A 20,064-nucleotide genomic window follows, 5' to 3' on the forward strand; every position below is an offset into this window, starting at 1 on the left:
TTCATTTTAAGGTTACTTCTTATGTTTCATTGTATTTTTGTCATTCATGGAGTGTTTATATGCACACACACACACCACACACACACACACACATATATATACATACGTAGAGTAATCCTTTGACTATTGGGGGTGTTACTTTCCAAAACCTCACACAGAAAATAATGAAAATCTAAAACAATATAAGTACCTATCAGCTCAGAAACCCGTGATATACTGGGGTGTCCGTGATATAAATTTACATATATTAGCCAGAAAAATTTGTAATGTACTGAGTGCGCAATAGGTGAACTACAATATGGCAAGGGATTACTGTGTGTGTGTGTATGTATGTATATATAGATATATGTGTGTATATACACATGTGTATATGTATGTATATATAGATATATGTATGTATATAGATATGTGTATATGTATGCACATATGCATATATATATATATATAAATATAAATATAGGGATGGTATTATTAAAATACCATCACAAGTGGTAAGTGAATTATTAGCCGCACAGGCAAATTAATAGAATATATACATACAATATTAGATATGTACATATATACATAAGGGTACTACTACATGAGTACCTATATCGCCAATGATAGAAGTCGAAAAATACTTTTGTACCACCGAATAGTCACAAATCTATTACAGACAAGACAGGGAAAAAAATAAAATATATATATATATTTATATGTATGTATATATATATGTATTTCTCTTTCCTTGTGAATATAACAAGTTATGTGTGTTCCTTTATTCGATATATTTAGAATTATTTGAGTGGTTGTATACTGTCAACTTAACGTAACAGTAAGGGAATTACACCACTGCTGTTTAGCCCTAGGAAGCATCGAATGCTTCCTGTCGGCCTCGACACATTTCCTGTGTCCTTATATATTTACGAAGGGGAGACAAATACCCCCAACAGCTAGGCCTGCATCTAGAGACATGCATGTTTCAGGGTCTTTACCCATCATCGGTCTAGAGTAGCAGAAGCCTGCTAGCTGAAGATATCTGTCTAGACTTCGTAAATATATATATATCTCTAATTTTCATTGAAGTTTATTCACTGATCTTGTTCTAGATCTTTGTTTCTTCACAGAATCCCCATCTAATTATCTTCATTTGGAACTACCAGATGTATATATCCATTCCAATGTTGATTTAATTTTATATATGTATGTGTATGTGTACCTTTTATCCTTTACTTATTTCAGTCATTGGTCCCTGGCCATTCTGGGGCATCGCTTGATGGTTCCAGTACTTTTCTTCTTTTTGAAATAGCCTGGCATTTATTCTATCAGTCACTTTTTGGTGAAATGTTAAGTTACAGGGGTGCAAACAGATCAATGCAAGCCTGAAATTGTGGGGTGGGTGCTCGTTGGCTACGTCAACCTTGGTGATCCTTGGGTATTTATCCAATCAACCCTGAAAGGAGGAAAGGTAAATTTGACCTTGGAGGAATTTGAACTCAGAATGCTCCTAAGCATTTTGTCTAGTGTGCCAATGATTCCATCCACTTGCCGCCTTAATAATGATATTATAATAGTAATGAGTGGAAACTTTGCTAGTGTGTGTGTTAAGTAATAAGGGACTTTTCTCAGTGACAACAAAATATGCTTCAATACACGAACCCACATAAAGAATCTTGAAAACCAAATCCAGAAACGAAATAATATTCCTTTCTACTAAAGGCACAAGGCCTGAAATTTGTGGGGAGGGGTCTAGTTGATCATATCGACCCCAGTGATTCACTAGTTCTTAATTTATCAACTCCGAAAGGATGAAAAATGAAGTTGACCTCAATGGAATTTGGACACACAATATACAGACGGATGAAATGCCGTTAAGCATTTTTCCCAGCGTGCTAATGATTCTGTTGGTTTGCAGTCTTAATAATAATAATAATTGTTGCTACTATAGGCACAAGGCTTGAGATTTGTGGGGAGGTGACTAGTTGATCATATCAACCCCAGTAGTCAACTGGTACTTATTTTATGAAACCTGGAAGGATGAAAGGCAGTCAGAATTTGAACTCGAAACATGAAGATAGATGAAATGCCGCTAAGCATTTTGTCCAGTTCGCTAACGATTCTACCATCTCACCACCTTAATTAAGATGATAATAATAATAATATCGATGATGATGGTTTCTGATTGAGACACAAGGCCAGCAATTTTGAAGGTACAGAGTTAGTCATTACCATTGACTTCCGCTTTTATTTTATTGCCCCTGGGGAGATGAATGGCAGAAGTGATGTCTGTGAGATTTGAACTGAGAATGTAGATAAGAAATAGTTTGTGAAAGGCGAAGCCAACCTCAGTGGAATTTGAACTCAGTGTAATGCTGCTTGGCACCTTGTCCGGCACGCTCACGTTTCTGCCAGCTCCCCACCTCGCTGCTACTGCTGCTGATGATGTTGAGGATTTATGGAAACTGTCATGATTCTCCATCAAAGTAAATACGCAATAAGAAAAGTCTGACTGTTTATTGAACCATATTTTGGAAGTGTGTCGGTCTTTCTTGAAGAAGAAAGACACACACACTTCTGATTATGTAATGGTGATCATTATCATCATCGCTTATTGTCCGCTTTCCATGCTGGCATACGTTGCAACTGGGGTCTGGGAAGCCAGAAGGCTGCACCAGGCCCAGTCTGATCTGGCAGTGTTTCTACGGCTGGATGCCCTTCCTAATGCCAACCACCCCGTGAGTGCAGTGGGTTCTTTTTACGTGCCAGACGGGGCTGGCAAACGGCCACGGTCGGATGGTGCTATTTACGTGCCACTGGCACGGAAGCCAGGCGAGGCTGGCAACGGCCACGATCAGATGGTGCTTTTTACGTGCCACCGGCACGGAAGCCAGTCGGGGCGGCACTGGCAATGGCCAAATAATAATAATAATAATATTGGTGTCAAATTTTGGCTCGAGGCCAGGGGATTTAGGGGAGAAGTAAGTTACATTGAGCCTGAAAGGATGAAAGGCGAAGTTTGACCTCAGTGGAATTTGAACTCAAAACATAAAGACAAACGAAATGCTGTGAAGCATTTTGCCCAGCATGCTAACAATTCTGCCAGCTCTCCGCCTTAATAATAATAATAATAATAATAATAATAATATGATCAAGCCCTGGAAAGATGAACAGCAAAGTTGACTTTGGCAGAATTTGAACTCAAAACGTAATGTGTCAGAAGAATTGCTGCTAAGCATTTTGCCCTACATGCTAATGTCTCTAACAGCTTGCTACCTTAATAATAATAATAATAATAATAATTATATTAAATAACAATAATAATAACACTAATTACTCTAACTTTGGCAGGAGGTAATTGATACTCTCAACCCTGAAACTTGGCTGGTACCTTATTTTATTGACCTCAGAGGGATGAAAGGTTGTTGACCTTTGCAAAATCTGAACTCGGAATGTAAAACTAGAAGAAATACTGCTAAACATTTTGTTTGGTTTGCTAATGAGTCTACCAGCTCGTTACAATAATAATAATAGTTTCAAATTTTGGTACAAGGCCAGCAAGTTTGGGGGAGGGAGTAAGTCTACCAGCTCATTACAATAATAATAGTTTCAAATTTTGGCACAAGGCCAGCAAGTTTGGGGGAGGGAGTAAGTCAAAATGAGCTGGTAGACTTACTCCCTCCCCCAAACTTGCTGGCCTTGTGCCAAAATTTGAAACTATTATTATTATTGTAATGAGCTGGTAGACTCATTAGCAAACCAAATAAACATTGACCCCAGTGCGTAACTGGTACTTATTTCATTGACTCCTAAAGGATGAAAGGCAAAGTTGACCTCAGCAGAAATTGACCTCAGAGCATGAAAAAGACAAAATCCTGCCCAGCATGCTAACGAGTCTGTAATAACAATAATAATTGTTATTTGCAAACTAGGTGAAAGGTGTTCAATTTGAGGTAAAGGAGCTAGTGATTATTTCGACCTTCCTCCCTTGTCGACCCCTGAAGAAGATTGGCAAAAAAAAGAACAAAGGGCCATAGCTATATTGCAAAACATTTCTAGCAATGGTAAAAGGTGTTCCAGCCATGACCATCCACCTTTTAGTCTATTGGGGGATTCATTTTCACACTACTCAAAATATCCTTCGTTAGGTCAGAATTGTGGCTGTTATTTCTTGCTGGTCCGCTGACCCTTTCGTTACTGTATTTCTGTTGAGATGCTCTGTGTTTCTTTCAATTAATTTTAAACATAACAAAGAATTTAGTAAAATAACTTGGTTATCATTAAGCTAACATTAGGAACAAAAATTGTGACTAAGGTTTGCTGGAAGATTTTAATCCAAAACTTTTGAAAACAAGACATTTGGGATCTTTTCGGTTTGAACGGCAGTTTTTTCTAGCGGTGTCATATGAAATTGTCACCCATAATTATGACCCTAGTATCGATCTATTGCATTTCAATCTGTTTTAGGGTTAGGTTTGGGGGAAGGGTATCTTTTTTCCTTCAGAAATGTAAATAAACCCAATCTGTTTCTTAAACGAGGGACATATTCATACGCACAGAATGTTTTTTTACTTCAATGGACGTCATTGATTGGTTGAAATTGCAGAAATTGAAGAAAAAAAAACCAACAAATATCTTACAAACTATAGAATTTTCTCAATAAAGCCAAGAGAAAAAGATGTTTTATAAACCCATTCTACCAGTATACGAAGTTTAAAAGTGTTTAGTTACGTGGAAATTATTTTTAAAAACTGCCGGTCAAACCGAAAAGATTCGACATTTGTGCTCAGAGCCAGAGCCAGTTTCAGCTGGGTTGGTAACGAAAGGGTTAAGGCTACTGCTTGGTGGTGATGGTCAGGGTAGGAATAGGGCTGATAATTGTTGGAGGTTTTTTATTTTTTTTATTAACTGTATTTATGTTTGTTATTGTAATTTTCCCATGATGCATTGCTGTTCCTGTTTCCTCCCCCTCAGGTCTACCGCCAGATACACTTTCTGGACATAGAGATCGATTCCTTGCGGGATACAGGCAGTAAGTACATGCTTTCACTTACACTCAGCTTCTACTCACACTCATGCACACACTCATTCATATTTGTGCTCACAAAAGCTTTTTAACTCACACTCACATGTGCTTTCACTTACACAGTCTCTCCCTAGCACTCATGCGTGCTCTAACTCACTCACACTCAACACACGCTCACTCACACTCAACACATGCTCACTCACACTCAACACACGCTAAACCCGTTCTCACTTGCACTCACTCAAACATGCTATACATGCTCTCACTCACGTTCACTATATACCCTCTCACTCAGACTCAACACACACCACACATGCCATCACTCTCGTTCACTACACTTACTTTCACTCACACTTATGCATGCTACACATGATCTCCCTTGCACTCATGCATGCTCACTCACACTCACACATGCTCTAAGTCTTACACTCATACAGATGAGTTGGGGTGTGTATCTCAACAGTAATGCATGACTGGGATAAGTTTGATCATTGGCCAACTGGATCAGGACTGACCTGGGGTTAAACAACTGGCTATTTAGTTATCAGTCCCAGAGGGGTCAAAGGCAAAGGGGACCTTACCAGGATATGATGTCTAGCATTTAGTCTAACCTCAACCACCACCATAATAATAATAAAGGCACAATGCCCGAAATTTTAGAGGGAAGTAAGTCAGTTACATTGACCCCAGTACGCAACTGGTATTTCATTTATCAACCCCGAAAGGATGAAAGGTAAAGTTGACCTCGGTATAATAATAATAATCCTTTCTACTATAGACACAAGGCCTGAAATTTGGGGGAAGGGGATAGCCGATTAGATCGACCCCAGTACATAACTGGTACTTAATTTATCGACCCCAGAAAAGATGAAAAGCAAAGTCGACCTCAGCAGAATTTGAACTCAAATCGTAAAGATGAACAAAATGCCACTAAGTATTTTGCCTGATGTGCTAACAATGCTGTCAGCTTGCCACCTTAGTAATAAGGATAAAGAGGAGGATTATACTAATAATAATCGTTTTTACCATAGGCACAAGGCCTGAAATTTGGGCGGACGGGATGATTAATTACATCGACCCCCAGTACTTAACTGGTTCCTAATTTATCGACCCCGAAAGGGTGAAAGGCAGAATTTGAACTCAGAACATAATGACGGGTGAAATACAATAATAATAATAAAAAGAATGATGATAATAATAATAATCCTTTTTACCATAGTTAGTTAGTTAATTATTTGGCTCAAAAAGCAAAAAGCAAGGCCATGTAGGGGGACATGGAGTTATGTACAGGGTGGTGTTCATGCAAAGAGTTCAAGCCACTTGTGGTCAAGGGAGACTTTGAACCGAGTGGTCATCGGCATCTTCACTATCTCGTCTGGCAGCTTATTCCACGGATCCGCAACCCGGACAGAGAAAGCCCCTCTCCTTCGATTGAGATGAAATCGTCGCAGATAGAGCTTTTCGGAGTGACCCCGCAGCCTACGCTCTGGAGCAGGAGTGAAGAACAGCTCTTTTGCAAGGTTACACCCTCTGCTTATGATGTTGTGACATGATGTAAAAGACACTTGCCCATAGGCACAAGGCCTGAAATTTGGTGGGAGGGGATGATTAATTACATCGACCCCTAGTACTTAACTGGTTCTTTATTTATTGACCCCGAAAGGGTGAAAGGCAGAATTTGAATTCAGAACATAGTGACGGGTGAAATACAATAATAATAAGAAGAAGAAAAATAATGATAATAATAATAATAATCTTGTTAAATTGCTTCTCCTTTCTGATTTCTTTGTTGTTTTCCAGTTTGAAACAGTTCTATCACCAAAGTGGGACCCTGCAGTATTTCAAGAACTTGGTTCAAGTCCCTCTTCTACCAGATGTAAGTATCTCAATCTTTATTTTTTGTCTTCTATTTGTTTCAATCATTGGGCTGTGGCCATGCTGGGGCACTACCTTCAACAGTTTTAGTCATACAAATTCAGCCCTGTGCTCCTTCCTGGATTTTCAAATCTGGTAATTATTTCGTTGCTATCTTTTTTGTCAGAGCGTTTAAGTTATAGGGATGTAAACAAACAAACATTGGCTTTCACATGGTGGGCAGCCAAACAGATACACACATATATACTCTCTTTACTCTTTTATTTGTTTGTCATTTGACTGTGGCCATACTGGAGCACTGCCTTTAGTCGATCAAATCGACCCCAGGACTTATTCTTTGTAAGCCTGGTACTTATTTTATCGGTCTCTTTTTTGCCGAGCCGCTAAGTTATGAGGCTGTAAACACACCAGCATCGGTTGTCAAGCGATGTTGGGGGGGACAAACACTCACGCAAACACGCACATACATATATATATGTTGGCCTGCTCGCTTAGCCAGCGGGGTGGCGTCATTTGAAGGCTAAAACAATGTGAAGCGCATTGTGACCACGATGTGTAACAACATCTGATAGCCTAGTCGGTCACGTGATCATATACATATATATACAATGGGCTTCTTTCAGTTTCTGTCTATCAAATCCACTCACAGGGCTTTGGTCGGCCTGAGGCTATAGTAGAAGACACTTGCCCAAGGTGCCACGCAGTGGGACTGAACCCAGAACCATGTGGTTCGTAAGCAAGCTACTTACCACACAGCCACTCCTATGCCTATATATATATAATTAGAAAATGGAGAAAACCACAGATCAACAGATACATTGATTGGACCACATTTATAGCTTATTTTTTAATACAAAGCATCACATAACAAAATAGGTGACGTAGCATATCTTCTGGCTGTTACTGATCGGTTACCAGAATATCTCTTCTCTCTCTATATAAATGGCAGTTTGTCTGTGTGTGTTTCTGTGTGTCTGTCAGGTTGTACCCTCACCCTGACCACGGCTTTCAACCGATTCTGATGAAACTTGACAGACACATAGCCCAATGTCATAATTCAAAACTAACGCAGCGAAAATTTTGAAAAGTTCCCCCAGTTCTGAAAAAAATCGATAAATTCGACACGGGGTTGAGAATCAGAAACACACCACAGACTGTCTAGGGGACGCAACTCGACCTTTTTTAACTAAAAAAAAAAAATTTACCATCGTTTTTTTTCCATTTTTTGGCTATTTTTTGGCTATAACTCTCTAAAAATGCTTTATAGTTATTTCCCTTACAAACCTGAGCAACGCCGGGCGATACTGCTAGTTGTCTATAAATAAGCACGCAAATAAAGTTCTTCATCTTCATCAGGCATTGGAATTAAGGCAATGGATCTTCATCAGGAAGATGGGAAAGGAAAGAAAACTTGGCTTAGACAAATAGTCTAAAAGCCCAATATGTTAAGAGCAAATAATTTACCATGAGGGGCTACAGGGTCCATATGTAAAAGAGTGAGCTAGTAATGGTCTAGGGACCATTATTAATGGGTAGCTGCAATTTGAAGGGTGGAGGAGGGTCAGGCTGTTTAAAAAAGAAGTTATCAAGGAACTCTATATAAGGGAAATACTAAGATGGTTATCAAAGGGCAGAACCTCTGCTGATGGAGTAAACTCAAGTACAAGTAAACAATTATTGTAGGGTGCTAAAGAGAAATCTATTCACAGACCTTAATACCGAGAGACCCACCTATGGGGCAAGTCTAAGTCCAGAGGTCTTTACAATTGGTCAGTTACAATTTGAACCAAGGTCACTAGTTAAGACCATTACAAAGGATTTGTTTATACATAAACAAGAAAAAGGAAAAAAGATATGGAGGAGAATTCGATGAAAAGATAACATATTGAATCGCTGGAGGGTATATCAGCCGAAACGTTGTCTAAACAACAAACAAGATGAGGACAAATATCCATCAAATGTAAATAAAGTAAATAGTGTTTGTTCCAACTCATTACATTTTGAGATCAAATACCACTAAGGTCAACTTTTCCTTTCATCCCTTCAGGTACCAGTTGAGCAGAGTGGTCAATGGGTCAATGTAATTGACTAGTTCCCTTGCCCCTAAATTTCGGACCTTGTCCCTAAAGTAGAATTATTATTATTAAGGTGGTGCACTGGCAGAATCGTTAGCATGTCGGACAAAATGCTTAATGGCATTTCATTTGTCTCTACATTCCGAGTTCAAATCCTGCCAAAGTCGGCCTTGCTTGTCATCATTTTGGGGTCGATAAAATAAAGTACCAGTCACACACAGTATTATCATTATTATTATTAAAGGTTACAAGTTGGCAGAACCATGAGCATGTTGGGCGAAATGCTTAGCAGCATTTTGTCTGCTGTTACGTTCTGAGTTCAAATTCCACCGAGGTCAAATTTGCCTTTCATCCTTTCAGGGTCGATAAAATAAGTATTAGTTGAAAACTGGGATCAATTTAATCAACTCATCCTCTCCCACCAAAAATTGCTGCCCTTGTGGTAAAATTTGAAACCATTATTATTATTATTATTATTATATTATTATTATTATTATCATTATTATTATCATCATTATTATTATTGTTACTGTTATACTTTACAGGATCCCCCAAACTTCACTATTGCCTCCGACTTTAGCAAACATGTCAAGCCTGTTGCAGTTGTACCCGAAGAGATGGAACCAGAAGCAGAGACTCCAGAATTCGATGGAATCGGTTTCCTAATAGATACCTCTTCACCTATTGTATGTCACACACACACACACACATATATATACATATATATAAATAAGAAAATGGAGAAACAAATTCTTTTCGTTCATCAACTTACGGATAGTTGATGAACGAAATGAATTTGTTCCTCCATTTTCTTATTTGTATTATGAATTTACGGTAAAAATATATTTTTTATCTTCACCCATTCAATACAATAAATGAATTAATTGCATTGCAATTATAAGCATTTATGTATTTAGTATTTGGGTACTTTACCAGCAGTCTATTGGATTACTGAAATCCCATAGTGGGTTACACTCATAACCCCTATCTTACTTTGTACTATATATATATATGTTTATTGAGATTTTCTCTTTTGAATTTGAAAGGGACATCAGATGAGGGGTACATCAGCTGCCCCAAATTGTGGTGGGGTTACATAAAAAAGATGGGAAGAAAGGGAAGGGGAAAGCTTGTATATATATAGTATTTAATGTATGTGATCCCATGCATAATGTTGTCCTCCCGATACAGGAGAATCCCTGCTTGGGCCAACCGAGGGATCCCACTGATCCACGATCACTCTAACCTCCCACGGCACAAGCCCTTGCCCAGCTGTTGTTCTCTGATCTATAGATGCATGCTTACCGTAGGTCCACTTACCAGCATCATTATCATCATCATCATCATCAATTAACATCTGTTCTCCATGATGGCATGGGTTGGATGGTTTGACAAGGAGCTGGCCAGCCAGGGAGCTATCCACACTCCAATTGTCTGTTGTGGCATGGTTTCTATGGCTGAATACCCTTCTTATTGCCAGCCACGTTCCATGGCACCAACACAAAAAGTGGCCAGTAAATCACCCCTGTGAATCAAACTCTGTTCCTCTCAGTTTCCAGCTGAGTGCTCTGAATCATTGAGCTTCAGGTAGAGCACTTTCTTCTCCATTCTCCCTTTCTATTCCAAGTGGAAATCAAAGAAGTTGATAAGGGCTTCATTGAAGGGGACAATGTCTTTCCTCTATTCCTTCAGTCTCGTCAACCAACAATTTTAAAGGGAGCAGCTTAGTTGGTACCTGATTGCTAATTTAGTCTCTTGAAAGGCAAAGCTGACCTCAGCTAATAATCATAATTAGTAGCTCCAATTCTCTGTAGGTACTGGATTTGTTGAGTTTATCTGCTGGTGTTTTGTAATTAGCACCTGTGCAGGTGGCACATAAAAAGAACTTTTGAGCATTGGGACTCACAGAGGCAACGTGGCCGATGCTGGTGTCGCATAACTAGCACCCATGCCAGACGTTGGGCCTCACGGATGCTGGTGTTGCATAACCAGCATCTGTGCCAGTGGCACATAAAAAGCACTTTACAAGTGTTGGGCCTCACAGAGGCAATGGCAAATGGCAATGTGCTGTGCTTGAGAAGACCCATCAAGCCTCGTGGAATCATAGCCGGGGCAGATATTGGTGCTGTGCAACTGGCATCCATTCTGGTGGCATGTAAAAGCACCCATTACACTCTTGGAGTGATTGGCGTTAGGAAGGGCATCCAGTCAGAGAAACTATTCCAAATCAGACTGGAGTCAGGTGCATCCCCTCAACTTACAAGCCCTGGTCAAACTGTCCAACCCAAGCCAGCATGGACAACGGACATTAAACGATGATGATGAAGTTGGTTGCTTGTTTCTCTTGGATTCTTCAAATTAACGTAGACGCCTCTGATGAGAATTCAGTAAGATTCAAAAATTGATTCAGAAAACAGGATTTGGAAGCTGGCATTCAATTAGAATTGAAAACTGAACAAAGCAGAAAGATCCTTCATTTAACAAACAGACATTGGGTTTTTTCATTTGCTTGGCACTTCACCTGTTTTCATGTTTTGATGGAAAATCTTGTCTCTTGATGAGATCTGGTTGAGATCTGGGTGCAACTTGTCTAAATTAAACGAAGCCAGAACATCAGAGCAACAATCTTTTCTACTTAGTGGCACAAGGCCTGAAATTGTGAGTGGAGGGAGCTTTTCAATTCCATCAACCCCAACGCTCCAAAAAGAGGAAGTTCAAAGTCAGTCTTGACAGAATTGGTTATCAGAATGTAAAGAGCCAGAAGAAATATCCTCGGAGTCTTTTGTCCGGCGCTTTGACAATTCTGCCAGCTTTTCACCTTAACGATAATAATTATGAAAGTGATTTCAAATTTTGGTGTAAGGCCAGCAATTTTGGGGAGGGGTTAAGTTGATTTCGTTGACCCCACCACTTGACTGGCATTTATTTTATCCCCTTGGTGGGATTTGAACTCCTTAATTATAAAATGTAGCCAAGCATTTTGTCCAGCTCCCTACCTTTACTCTTTTACTTGTTTCAGTCATTTGACTGCGGCCATGCTGGAGCACCGCCTTTAGTCGAGCAACTCGACCCCGGGACTTATTCCTTGTAAGCCTAGTACTTATTCTATCGGTCTATTTTGCCGAACCGCTAAGTAACGGGGACATAAACACACCAGCATCGGTTGTCAAGCAATGCTAGGGGGACAAACACAGACACACAAACATATTCACACACACACATATCTATATATATATATATACACACACACACATATATATGACGGTCTTCTTTCAGTTTCTGTCTACCAAATCCACTCACAAGGCTTTGTTCGGCCTGAGGCTATAGTAGAAGACATTTTCCCAAGGTGCCACGCAGTGGGACTGAACCGGTAACCATGTGGTTGGTTAGCAAGCTACTTACGACACAGTCACTCCTGCACCTATGATGATGATAACGATATTTTTTCCCTCCCAAAAAGCGATGAGTAAGAGCACATTACCTGGGCAAAATAGGGGTGGAGGTGATGGGTTTAAACAAAGAGTGGAAAATAGGTGAAAAGCCAAAATGCCGATAAATGGTCCCACTGACCCCAGATTTCTCTCTTTATAAACGGCAACAAATCTCTCTCTCTGTCCCTTTCCCCCTTTTTCCTTCTCTTTCTCTCCCTTTGCCTCCTACTCCTCCTCCTCCAGTAATTACAGAAGCAATTAGTTTAATGATCTTTTCTTTCGTTTTCCAGCAAGAAACAGACAAATTTGATGAAACTTTTGGTGAAGGTAGTATGGATAGTTTTAATTTCAATGGACAACCACAGATTGATGAAAGGTATGTACGTGCAGTTGTGTGTATTTTTTATTTGTTGCTTAACAAGGCAACCAATGGTTTCATGTGAAGAACTCTTCACGATCTTTTCAATTTGAACGGCAGTTTTTTCTAGCGTTGTCATATGAAATTGTCACCCATAATTATGACCCTAGTATCAATCCATTGCATTTCAATATGTTTTAGGGGTGGGGGTGGGGGGAAAGATATCTTTTTTCTTCAGAAATGTAAATAAACCAAATCTGTTTCTTCAACAAGGGACATACTCATACGGCACAGAATGTTTTCACCTCAATAGACATCATTGATTAGTTGAAATTGCAGAAAAAACAACAAATATCTTACAAACAATAGAATTTTCTCAATAAAGCCAAGAGAAAAAGATGTTTTATAAGACATTCTATCAGTATACAAAGTTTAAAAGTGTTTAGTTACATGGAAATTATTTTTAAAAACTGCCGGTCAAACCGAAAAGATTCACTCTTCACGATTGTTCAAGTGTGCCCCACATGAAAGTGATGGTACTCCTTTCCATTTTGTATTCTGTCCAAAATGGATACAAGTATGAACATTTACACATGACACATTTGAACAGGCATCTCAAAAGTAAATAAATATCATCATTTTTGAAATATTTGTTTCTTGAAACCAAATAATTTTATTTAGTGGTTTTTTAATACTTAATCTGGATGGAAGCACTCCGTCAGTTCCGACGACGAGGGTTCCGGTTGATCCGATCAACGGAACAGCCTGCTCGTGAAATCAACGTGTAAGTGGCTGAGCATTCCACATACACGTGCACCCTTAACGTAGTTCTCGGGGATATTCAGCGTGACACAGAGAGTGACAAGGCCGGCCCTTTGAAATACAGGTACAACAGAAACAGGAAGAAAGAGTGAGAGAAAGTTGTGGTGAAAGAATACAGCAGGGATCACCACCATCCCTGCCGGAGCCTCGTGGAGCTTTTTAGGTGTTTTCGCTCAATAAACACTCACAACGCCCGGTCTGGGAATCTCGGTGCCAGTAGACATGACATATGCAGTTTTTAATGATTTAACTATTTAGGATATTGTACAAATGAATAGTGTCTGAACCGAAGTGCGTCTGTTTATGTTTGAGAACATAATGTAATTTGAGGGTAGACTTGACTGCTGTTTCTGCCAAGTCTAGCTTACATGTAGAGGCCTCTCTCATTGGCTCATACATACATATATATACATAGATAAGACATTATGGTGTGATTTGAGGGAGATTTGGCTGCTATTTCTAGCAGTCTCCTTTGTTAGCTTTGTAATCCAGTTGATTTATTGGTGAGGGGCTGGAAGGGAGGGAGGGAGGGGTTGACGTTAAGGTGATGGTTGTGGCAGGGGCGAGTGGGGAGTGAAGGTTCGAGGTGGGTGTTGGTGAAGGGCCATGTTCTGTTGTCATGGTTACAGAGATAAAAGTGAATTTGCTGTCTGTTGCAGGGATATGATAATAGAGCAACTACACAAAGAAATTCAACAACTCCGGGAGGAAATCGAGAGGCTGCAAACAGAGGTAAGGACTCACACACACACACTCACAGTCACACACACACACACTCACTCACACACATACACATACACTCACACACACTCACACATACACTCACACACACTCACACTCTCACTCACACACACTCACACGCACTCATTCACACACTCACACACACTTCTCTCTCATCTTTTAATTGTTTCAGTTGTTAGACTGTGGCCATGCTGGGGCTCTGCCTTGAAGAATTTTCAGTCAAATGAATTGACTCTAGTACTTTGTTTTTTTAAATTTAAGCCTGGTACTCATTCTATCTGTTTCTTTTGCTGAACTGCTAAGTTACAGGGACATAACCACACCAACACTGGTTGCCAAGTGGTGGTGGACAAATGTACACACACACGCACACATATGTGATGGACTCCTTCAAGTTTCCGTCTACCAAATCCACTCACAAGTCTTTGGTCAATCCGAATCAATAGTAGAAGACATTTGCCCAAAGCACCACACGGTGGGACTGAACCCAGAACCATTAGATCCTCACCTACAGGTGCACATTGCTTATGACGGCCCATCAAAAATGATGACAGTGTTGATCCAAGACATTCATCCTGTTCTTCGTTTAGCTCAAAGTTTCTCATGGCAGCAGAGGGGATGTGGCTGACAAAGCTGATCCGAGACGGGCAGATCCTGCGGTGCTGAGGGCACTGAAAATGACCCCAAACAACAGCCATAAGGGGTTGGTGCAGTTCTTTGTGTCCAAAGATCACAAGGAAGAATGGCAAGCCCTCAAGAGATTATATAAACAGCTCCTTGGATGCCAGGCTCTGTCTGATCCATTTGGAGCATCATCATCATCATCGTCGTTTAGCGTCCGCTTTCCATGCTCGCATGGATTGGATGGTTCAACTGGGGTCTGGGAAGCCCGAAGGCTGCACCAGGTCAGTCTGATCTGGCAGAGTTTCTACTGCTGGATGCCCTTCCTAACACCAACCACTCCGTGAGTGTAGTGGGTGCTTTTTATGTGCCACCGACACAGTTGCCAGACGAGGCTGGCGAATGGCCACACTTGGATGGTGATTTTTACGTGCCACCGGCACGGAGGCCAGGCGGGGGCATATACATTGATTTTGTGCAAATGAGGTGTGTGATCTACAGACGTACATAACTTGGTACTGTTTGGGCAAAGATCCCTGTTGACAGACCCATGATATTGAATGAAGTGTTAACACTTATGGTGTGCAAATTAGGAGCGCCAATTCTCTGTAGATGCAGGATTTGTGGTGTATACAAACAGATTGGTTTCTTGTTTCTCTGGGGTTGGTCAAATTGGTGTAGAATCCAAAAGGGTCTGAGAATTGACTCGGGTTGTTCATCGCTTTTTTCAATCTGTGAAGAAATAACTAAGCCCTATCTCTAATGGTACTATATAGTTTTTGCATACACACGAGTATGTATATTCCACAACTATACATGCACATACATACATGAATACACATTGGTGTATATATAGATATATATTGCTATATTTGTTGTTTTAGGCACAAATGAAAATTCAGCCCCTCCTGGAGGAGAAGGAGCAACTAAAAAAGATCCTAACAGAGTTACAGTTAACCCTTGATAATACTTTGAAGGTAAGGACCCTGCCCTCTGATACACATTTTTCTCTACCTTGAGGGTTTGCTTAAGCATCCCATCACTACCATCTTCTTCCCAGATACTCCCGCCAACCCTTATATAATGTGGGTGACCAAGCATCTCCTCTATAGCAAGAAGCTTACCTTTCCATTATGTTTTAGCCCTGACAGTACCTGGAATTTTCCCACTTCCTCAAATACTTCCCTCACTTAGGTCGAGGGAACTTTTTGTTTTCCCTCTTCCTGCAAGTTATTTGGTGTCCTCACTAGTGCTGGTGCCGCATAAAAAAGCACCAGGAACACACTGTAAAGGGGTTGGTGCAAGGCACAGCATCCAGCCGTAGAAACCATGCCAAAGTGAATAATGGAGTACAATGCAGTCCTGGGAACCATCAGATTCTGTCAAACTATCCAAAGTTTTACAGAGATCATCATCACCATTTAATGTCTGTTTTCCATGCTATGTCTCAGGCACACCTATTGAAGTAGGGTGGAGCAGAAGGGTACAGGAAGAAGGGGTGAAGTTCAGCCATACAAAGCTTGTGTCATTTTTGTTATGTTGTAAGGAAAAGTGAAGCCTAAGAAATTTTCACGGGACCCATTGACGTAGATTTACTGGCATCACTATAATATTAGTCCTGGGTTTGGCTAAACTATCCAGTAGTGAGGCCCTTGTTGAGAAGTGTGGAACAACCTCTTAGTTACTGTTGTTCCCAGGTCTGCTCTGACCTGGGGAAGCAACTCCTGCCTGGATCCTGGTTAGGGACCAATGAGCATATTAGGGACTGTACAGTTGGGTGTGTGAAGACTGGGTCTGGCAGAGTCTGCAGAAGAAGCCTTCATAGTTCCACAGAATGGCAGGCAGCTGCAGCAGTGCATGGTGTTATGCAAAGAGCAAGACAGGGCAAGTAAGAGATAAATCCCTGCCATCTTCAGCACCAAAACCACCAGATCACATGATTTCGACCTTCCTTGCTCTCGTCAGTGACAGGCACTCGACCTCTAGATGTAGCAGCAACTCCTCTCTCTGTCAGTGATATATATAGAAAATTGGTGTCAGAACCGGTGCTGGTGTTGCATAGTCATTTAAACAAGCATGTATTTTTGTACCAAAGCTGATCTGAGAGGTTCTTTCGTGGTATCTACTGCTGTAAAAAGTGCGTTCTAGCAGAACATCCACGTTTAAGTGGAGATCAAGATTACCTGTACATAATGAAATGCCTTAACTGAAGAATGTCTTAGATAATGGCTGTATTTTCCTATTATATATTATCCAAACCTGAAAAAATACATATTAAACGATTTCAAAATATCACAAACGGCTGGATGCTGTGCCTTACACCAACCCCTTTACAGTGTGTTCCTGGTGCTTTTTTATGTGGCACCAGCACTAGTGGGGTCACCAAATAACTTGCAGGAAGAGGGAAAACAAAAAGCTCCCTCGACTAAGTGAAGGTGGATTCCAGATAACGGTCTAAGGGAGACAATCCCTTGGGCTTGACCTTTTTGTGTGTTAGTTAGTTAGTTAATTTTTTGGCTCAAAAAGCAAAAAGCAAGGCCAAAACTAGCCATGGGGCCGTTGCTCTCTCCACTTTGAAGACAGGTTATAGGCTGTTGGCCATTAAGGTCTGATGAGACGTGTGTAAAGCCTAGAGCTTTATGGACACAAAACTGTGGGTAACCCTATGAAGCGGCCATAACTTTCTATCTGTCTGTCTCTCTCTCTATGTATTTCATCATCATCATCGTTTAACGTCTGTTTTCCATGCTAGCATGGGTTGGACGGTTCCACCAGGGTCTGGGAAGCCAGAAGGCTGCACCAGGCCCAGTCTGATCTGGCAATGTTTCTATGGCTTGATGCCCTTCCTAATGCCAACCACTCCATGAGTGTAGTGGGTGCTTTTTAATCAGTTATATATAAGTTCACACAGCAGGCTTCATTTGGTTTCCTTCTACCAAATCCACACACAAGGCTTTGGTTGGCCTGGGGTTATAGAATAAGATACTTGGCCACAGTGCCATGCAGTGGGATTGAACCCAAGACTTTATGCTTGGAATGCAAGCTTCCTGACCACACAACCACCCCTGTGACTACCTCTGTGTCGTTTTTAACTTTCCCTTTATTTGTTTTTCTTTTAATCTTTTTTTTTGTGTTTTATTTTTTAATTCTGCTGCTATTGTCTCTCGTTAGGAAAACGAGCTAATCAAGAAAGAACTCGAGGAAATGAAGACGGTCTTACCAGTAGCAGATAAACTAAATGATTCTGAAAGTAAGTCCACCTTGGAATCTTGTTGTTGTCGTCCAAGTGAACTGAAATGATACATGAATGCATACAAAACAAACGCTAAGAAAAAATATCACGTGACCGACCAGACCATCAGATGTTGTTACACATCGCTGGTCACAATGCGCTTCACATTGTTTTAGCCTTTGAATGACGCCACCCCGCTGGCTAAGCAAGCAGGCCAACAGAAGAAAGAGTGGTGAAAGAGTACAGCAGGGTTCACGACCACCCCCTGCTGGAGCCACGTGGAGCTTTTAGGTGTTTTCGCTCAATAAACACACACAACGCCCGGTCTGGGAATCGAAACCGCAATCCTACGACCGCAAGTCCACTGCCCTAACCACTAGGCCATTGCCCCTCCACACACACATATATATATATATATATATATATATATCTCACTGTGATCACCGTGACCGACTAGGCTATCAGATGTTGTTACACATCGCTGGTCACAATGCATTCGCATTGTTTTAGCCTTCGAATGATGCCACCCCGCTGGTTAAGCAAGCAGGCCAACAGAAGAATGAGTGAGAGAAAGAGTACAGCAGGGGTCACCACCACCCTCTGCCGGAGCATCGTGGGGCTTTTAGGTGTTTTCGCTCAATAAACACTCACAACACCTGGTCTGGGAATCGAAACTGCGATCCTACGACCGCGAGTCCGCTGCCCTAACCACTGGGCCATTGCGCCTCCACAAGAAATATAATATTCTAAAAAGAACCAGTTTTGTATTTAAACTTTGGACATCAGTCAGTAGAGAATAAATGAACATTCTATGCCACGATATTTGCTTATCCAGCTGTTTATGGATGCTAAAAAGGAATTAGAAATATTTTGCTTATCACATCATTATAGTAAAAGCAATTATAATTAAGGTGTCATTTACTATTGAAATATTGAAATGTTTTTCTATATTTATACTCTTTACTCTCTTTTACTCATTTACTTGTTTCAGTCATTTGACTGGCCTTGCTGGAGCACTGCCTTTAGTCGAGCAAATCGACCCCAGGACTTATTCTTTGTAAGCCCAGTACTTATTCTATCGGTCTCTTTTGCCAAACCGCTAAGTGATGGGGACGTAAACACACCAGCATCGGTTGTCAAGCGATGTTGGCGGATAAACACAGACATGCAAACATATACACACACACACACGCATATATATATATATACATATATACATATATACGACAGGCTTCTTTCAGTTTCCGTCTGCCAAATCCACTCACAAGGCTTTGATTGGCCCGAGGCTATAGTAGAAAACACTTGCCCAAGGTGCCACGCAGTGGGACTGAACCCGGAACCATGTGGTTGGTAAGCAAGCTACTTACCACACAGCCACTTCTATGCCTATGGGAATATTTCAACATAAGACTGGTTCTACAATGTAAGAATTTTACTTTTGAGATAATCGTATTTTACGTTTCCTCTTGGCCAAGATCACATTTAAAATTTCTTGAGAAATGCACGTTTCGTTGTTTAGCCCCGAGTCATTTCTTACTCCAGCTAATCCATCATCCGAGACATTCCTACCATGACCTCATACCACACACACACGTTTCACCTATTTTCTAACTCGGTCCATTTCTTTCTTCAGAATTGGTGAAAGCAAATGAAGAAAAATTCAAGAAGATGAAGGATATTTATGGCAAACTACGAGAGGAACATGTCACCCTGTTGAGAGTCGTAAGTACTATGTTGTTGTTTAAGGGGGTCAAGGGGCATTCCAGCCATGACCATCTTGTCTTATTAGAAATCTTTAGGAATATCACCTTATCCAGTAAGTCTATTTACTTAACCCTTTAATGTTTAAACCAGCCATATCCGGCTCAAATATTCCAACTGTTTTATGTTCAAACTGGCAAGATTCA

The 20,064-nt window shown here is 40.7% G+C and overlaps 1 protein-coding gene across 12 annotated transcripts in view; it reads left to right on the forward strand.

Annotated features, from left to right (window-relative positions):
- Positions 1–20,064, forward strand: part of LOC115226081 (huntingtin-interacting protein 1) — a 151,992-nt gene that overhangs the window by 51,622 nt on the left and 80,306 nt on the right. For all 12 annotated transcript variants that reach the window (XR_005004264.1, XR_005004263.1, XR_005004265.1 and 9 more), the window contains 8 exons: positions 4,951–5,008; positions 6,803–6,878; positions 9,498–9,638; positions 12,674–12,759; positions 14,223–14,295; positions 15,810–15,902; positions 18,097–18,175; positions 19,791–19,879. Coding sequence is in view for 2 of the 12 variants with exons in the window: in XM_036514918.1 (XP_036370811.1) it covers positions 4,951–5,008; positions 6,803–6,878; positions 9,498–9,638; positions 12,674–12,759; positions 14,223–14,295; positions 15,810–15,902; positions 18,097–18,175; positions 19,791–19,879 (695 nt within the window). In the remaining 10 variants the exon portion in view is untranslated. The remainder of the gene's footprint in view (positions 1–4,950; positions 5,009–6,802; positions 6,879–9,497; positions 9,639–12,673; positions 12,760–14,222; positions 14,296–15,809; positions 15,903–18,096; positions 18,176–19,790; positions 19,880–20,064) is intronic.

This window comes from Octopus sinensis, linkage group LG29, assembly GCF_006345805.1.
Source record: "Octopus sinensis linkage group LG29, ASM634580v1, whole genome shotgun sequence".
Taxonomy (NCBI): Eukaryota; Metazoa; Mollusca; class Cephalopoda; order Octopoda; family Octopodidae; genus Octopus; species Octopus sinensis.